General features: G+C 23.1%; 1 protein-coding gene across 1 annotated transcript; it reads left to right on the top strand.

Annotated features, from left to right (window-relative positions):
* The first annotated feature begins 210 nt into the window (after positions 1–210).
* On the top strand, positions 211–6,263 carry LOC112685234 (protein Hook homolog 3-like). Its single transcript, XM_025557063.1, has 16 exons — positions 211–477; positions 572–672; positions 975–1,060; positions 1,749–1,821; positions 2,522–2,624; positions 2,723–2,803; positions 2,865–3,091; positions 3,208–3,361; positions 3,538–3,815; positions 3,916–4,080; positions 4,146–4,285; positions 4,348–4,488; positions 4,647–4,816; positions 5,131–5,333; positions 5,549–5,620; positions 5,920–6,263. The coding sequence occupies exons 2-16, from the start codon at positions 613–615 to the stop codon at positions 6,052–6,054; spliced, it is 2,088 nt and encodes a 695-aa protein (XP_025412848.1). The 5' UTR covers positions 211–477; positions 572–612; the 3' UTR covers positions 6,055–6,263.
* The last annotated feature ends 265 nt before the right edge of the window (positions 6,264–6,528 follow it).

Raw genomic sequence — 6,528 nt, forward strand, 5'->3', positions numbered from 1 at the left:
TGTACGTCTTTTGTCAGTAGTTAATTTTAAATCTGAAACTTTTGAAACAAATTAATTCATTAAATGTACGAGTATCAAGAAGATAAGAAAAGAAAAGATAATACAATTACTATTTTTAAAATAAAGAAATAAATTTAGAATAAAAACATACGTCAGTCGACATGTGATATCATTGATAACAGAACGTCCGTATCACTGATAACAAAATAGTTTGCTATTAAACGGCTGAACATTGTGTATTCGTACGTTGGTGTACGCGTGCGCGTTCGTGTTTTTTTGTTCGGACGTTCGCCCTAGAGGATAAACAATTCTCTTTCTCGATCTCGATCTCCCTCACTCTCTCTGTCTCTCTCTCTATGAGTTACAGAGTTGTTAGTACTCAGTGCTCAGACAGGTAGATCTTTTCGTGATCCACCCACGATGTTTTTGTCCGTAAACGCGTATTCCGTTCATTCGGTTGACGATCAGTTATAAACGGTAAGTACTGTTTCCAATTACGTATAGCTCTACTATGTTTTGAACTAAAACTTCCATTGCACACTAACAATACACATTCGAATGTCCATTTCAGATAATTTGTCCCATTGCTCAAAACAATAATTCAATACAACGATGGAATTTCAAACCACAAGAATCGAGAACAAAGATCTGTGCAATGTACTTCTGAAATGGGCAAGTATTATTAATTCGCATTATGCTCATATACATTAAAAAAATACTTGTTATTTAGTCACTTAAAATGGTTAAAGTATATATAGTAATATGTATACGATAAACTTGATATGACTTTTATCTATCTTAAAATACAATAACATTAACAAAAAGTAAGTTTATCAATAAAACATTTTGTTTTTAAATAAGTTACTTACTATAAAACAATAATTTACTTACTGATATGTAAATAAGCTCCATATTTTATATAAATTAATTATTCTAGTTGATATTAATAATTAATATTGTGTCCATATTTTTAGTTGCAAACATTACACCTTAAAAGTCCACACCGTACTCTATATGATATTACTGATGGTGTTGCTCTAGCTGAGGCATTAAACCAAATGTAAGTATTTGTATGGTTATTGTTTGTAACAAAACTTTTTTTTTTCAAAAAAATTTACTTTTTATCACTATAAATTACTATAAATATTTGCAAAAGAAAAAAATTGAAACACGGTTAATTTCAATAAAATATTTGTCTATAAAAAGTAAACTGTGGTTCAGAACAGAGTTGAACTACTTACTAAACAAAGACAGATTTGATAATGTGAAGATCCTGGTATGGCCAGAAAACTTTGGACCTAGCACACATTATACATAAATCATTGGAAAAAAATAATAATTTCTATTTATTACATGCATTTATTCATGATGTTTGTAAATTTATGGATTATTATTTTTATCATTTAATATAAATTTTATTGATATATAAATATCTAAGAAATAGGTACTGTTAATAAAACTGTATTTTAATTAAATCGATGATTACAAAAATGTCATTGGTCACATTTTTATGAAATCCAGTTATTAGTATAAACGTCTTTAGTTAACATTCTAAAGATGTTTTTACACTCAACTCTTAAAAACACATGATTAGTAAATTTTTTTACAAATAAATTAATTTCATAAAATATGTGACTTGTCATTCTACAATCATCAATTCAATTGCACTTTTGAGTCTAATCAGCCAAATTTAATATATTTCCTGTTAATAATTTTAAATTAAAGATAAAATAATATTTAATTTTTAGTGCTCCTGAATGTTTTGATGATCATTGGTTTTCAAAAATTAAAAAAGATGTTGGAATTAATTGGAGACTGAAGGTAAATTATTTGTGTTATTTTTAAACATATTCTATTTCTATTTAAACATTTTCTAATTAATAAGTAAATGTTAATATAACATAAATATTTATACATCTGTATTATTTATAATTTATTATTATTTTTATTTGTAAACTAATAAAATCTATTTAACTCAACTTTAAAAAAACTAAATTTTTTATTTTTTTATGTTTTTCATTAGAATAAGTTTCAGCATTATGGCCATTAGTTTTTATGTTTTTATTAATCATATGTATATTGAATTATATTATTTTAATGATGATTATTTTGTATATAAATAAATAAAATATAAATAAATATTTAATTCACATTTTTATATTAAACTGTCAATACGAATGAAAATTTTGATTTCATTTCAAAGTGGAGAATTATCTTTAAATCAAACGTTTTGTTTTTTTTCTTACTTTGAATTTAAATGAAATTAAATAATGAATTTATAATAAAATAAAATAATTTTATATTCATGTATATTGAGTTTAATAAGTTAGAACAGTTAAGAAAAAGTTAGAACTTAAAAAAATTAATAAAATAGTAAAATTAAAAAATTAAGAACTCGTTAAATTCTAAGACTATTTTAAAATTATATTTAAATATTTTTTATCTAAGTATTGCTACAATAAATAGGTAGCTCTACAGTGTGAAACTAACAATAAATAATCTAAAAAAATTATTATTTCAGGTTAGTAATCTTAAAAAAATTGTGGGAAAGATTCATGATTTTTATCAAGAGTGCGACACACAACATATGGGAATTTTTGTGAAACCAGATGTTTCCAAAATAGGTAATTAATTTAACAAAGTTCTGGAATGTTAAACGAAATACTGAAATTTTAACTTATCATATATTTATACAATTAGCTAATTTGTTTTCTTTACTCAGGTGAACAAGATGATACTATAGAGTTAGCTCGTTTATTACAACTAATTTTAGGTTGTGCTGTTAACTGTCGAAATGCACAAAGTAATGACTAATAATTATTTTAATATACAAGCAATAAATTCAAATGAGATGATTGTTTTAGATTATATTACAAACATTAGATCAATGGATGAAAATTCCCAAACTGTTATAATGCAATGTATACAGGATTTAGAAAGGATACAAGGACATCCACAAAGTATTATCACTACAAGTATTGGAGTTGATAATGATCACCATGAACAAATTCAACAGCTTATTGATGAGCTTCAAGCTGTAACTAAGGCTAGGGATCAAATGACTCAACGTTGTCTTGAACTTGACTCGCAAGTAATTATTTTTAAAATCTTGCTTTATGAAAAATGCTTTATGTTTATATGAAAATATTTAAAGCCATTTGCCAAATAATAAAGATTTTAAAATAATTATTGTTGGTTTTTTTTCAGATAAGCTTATTACAAGAAGAAAAAACATACATTTTAGATGAAAAAAAACATTTAGAAGAACGACTTTTAGAAAGTGTTGAGGATCCATTAAAAGGTAGTGGTCAGAGAAGGCAGATCGAAGAACTGAAAGAAGAATTATATAAAGCTGAGACTTGTAAGTTAAATAATTTATAATTTATTTCTAAAGTATTAAATACAAAACGTGAAAAAAATATGTGTTTTATTATATATATTTATTTTTTAATATTTTATATAATTATTGTTGTTAAAAGTGAATTACAACCATAAAATCGTTACATATATTAACCAAATTAATATATTACATTTTAGCTAGAGATGACTATCAGATTAAACTGGAAACTCAAGAAAGAGAGATGGCAGAAATTAAAACAAAGTTTGAATTATTACAAGAAACTGCTGGAGAAGCAAGATTATTAAAAGACGAATTAGATATTCTTCGTGATACTGCTGATAGAGTTGAGAAATATGAGTCAACAATACAATCCTATAAAAAAAAACTTGAAGAACTAGGAGATTTGAAACGGCAAGTAAAGATATTAGAAACAAAAAATATAGCATATATCCAACAAAATATGGAATTAGAACAAGTAATTTTTTTTGTAGTTTAAAATTCTTTAATTATTGATTATTTGTAATAACTAAAAAAAATATATATACTACTTATACTGTTTATGTATGTTCATGTAGGAAATTAAAAAAGCTTCTGTTTGGAAATCTCAATTAGAAATGTATAAAAAGCAAGTTACCGAACTTCACCATACATTAAATGATGAGACAAACAAAGTTGATAAATTGGAATTTGAAACGAAAAAGCTATTGGAAAATTTGAACACTTTACAGAAAGAAAAAGATGTAATAAATCTATAATAAAGTTGATATTTTTATAATTTTTGATAAATCAATGTTTATATTTTTAGAGATTAGTGATTGAGAGGGATTCATTAAAAGAAGCAAATGAAGAATTGAAGTGCTGTCAGACCCAAATGAAAAAAACCAACACAATTGATCATTCTCAAATAACCACTGGTGAAGATATGGAATCAGCAATGGACCTAAAGTTTGTTAAATTAACCATTTGCCTGTATAATTATATAGCTATTTATAACTATGAATTTATAGACAAAAATTAGTAAGATTACAACATGAGAATACTATGCTAAAAATGAATCAAAAAGAACCGGAAGAAGATAAAATTTCCGTATTACAAACTTTATTGGATAACACAAGACAACAGTACAATGAACTGCGTTTAGATAATAGGTACCTTATTTAACAATAATTATATTTTTCGTGTTGATTCTTATTTGGTTATTATTTATCACAATAGTTTTGCATTCTATATTTTTTTTTATTATTATTAAAAAATATTAAACAATTATTGGTAATTAGTATTAATATTGAAAATTATTGAATCATAGGAAAGCAAATCAAAAGATATTGGAATTGGAATCTGAATTAAAAGAACAAAATGAAGAAAATAGCGATGAATGGAAGTCAAAAATTAAAGAACTGCAAACTCAACTTCAGTGTGAAAAAGATACAAGGTCATTGGACATAGAAGAAAAAAATTCTACAATATCAGACAAAGGTTTTGGATAGTTAATTTTATAGATATAACTTAAAAGGCTTATTTAATTTAGTAATTTTGAATTTTTTAAGTTATTTCAAAAAATTTAGTATTCAAAATTCATCCGTATTATTTCCGAATTGTGTTTTAATAATCTTAAATACTTTATCATGGATTTTCAAAAATTTTATTTATATTTTCATTCATGTTATAATTAATAATCATAAATGTTATTACAAAAAAATTAAAAAATCAAATTTATTTACTACATACAAATAGTGATAAATATAATAACTTACTGACCAATAAAATTATTTATTTTATTTACATTTCAGATCAATTAATAAATATACTGCAAGTATCTCTTCATCAGAAAGATATAGAATTACAAGAATGGGAAGAGAAACATAAAAAATTCATAGAAAAAGCCAAATCTGTGGTGAAATGTATGGACACTAAAAGTGTATCATCTGATAGTGATATAAGTGTATTACAAAGTAGGCTATTGAAAGCCAACAAAGAAATAAGTGATTTAAAGGTAAAAGTTTTTTATTTTATTATTCATATTATTAAATAATTATCACTATTAACAAATGACTTCTTTAAAAATTCATAATGCTAAATTGTTTCTTATACATAGTAGTTAAAACCCAAATATTTTATAAATGTTAACCAATTCATAATTCTAATCATATTACATTTTTATTTTCATAGAAAAATATTTTAAGTAACAAAAAGTTTATTTTATTTCAGAGAGAACAAGAAAATTATAAAGCTTTACAAGAAACTGAGGAAAAATTAATATCTACTGCATTTTATAAATTAGTGAGTTATTGTTACTAATAATGATTAATTCTAGTATTTTATTTAGCCTATTTATATCATAATAAATATATAACTTCCTATATAAATTAAATCCTGCTATTATAAGATAAAGTAATTTATTTGAATAGAAACTGTTAACAATTTTAAATGTTTTAACATATTTTTTAAATAAAATATAAATTCATATAAGCCAAAAATATTTTTATACCAGATTTATTTATTATTTCTGTTTTTGTTGTTATATAATAAAAAATAAAGTATAGATTTTATTTATTTTTAATATTTATTCTTATTTGCAGGCACAAACCAAAATGCAAGAATCAGTTGACCAGAGAGTAATGAATCAAGGACTACTCAATAGCCAAACATTTTTATCAAAACATAGACAACAAACAAATAAATCTGTAGAATTGCCTGTTATCTCAAAATCATAATTAGTTGCTGAAACTTGAATTTCTGAAATATTGATTTCGTTTAAAATTTATTTTTTCATTATATAAGAAAGAGTTATATCTGATTTTCTTATAAAAAATTTACATTTTTTTAGTGAGTTAATGAAAAATAATTTTATATTAAGTGCATAAATTTATCTATGCTTATATTTCGCCATAGATATACTAGTTCTGTTAAAATTGTGACATAATAAGAATCAATAATATTTTTTTATGTAGGATAAATCTGTAACTAATTGTTTATTGAAAAATTTAAATGAAAATTATTTATTATTTGCATATAAAATTAGTAGATAAAAAAACAGTCAATGAAAAAAAACTTAATTTTGAAAATATATGGGTAGAATAAATTAGAGAATGATAATATATTTTAGACTTTCTCGTTATAAAAAATAATATTTAAAATTGATTATATTTGTTTTTTTAATATTATATCATTAATAATTTATAAAAAAA

This window comes from Sipha flava, unplaced genomic scaffold (genome assembly GCF_003268045.1).
Source record: "Sipha flava isolate LNK unplaced genomic scaffold, YSA_version1 270_pilon_pilon, whole genome shotgun sequence".
Lineage (NCBI taxonomy): Eukaryota > Metazoa > Arthropoda > Insecta > Hemiptera > Aphididae > Sipha > Sipha flava.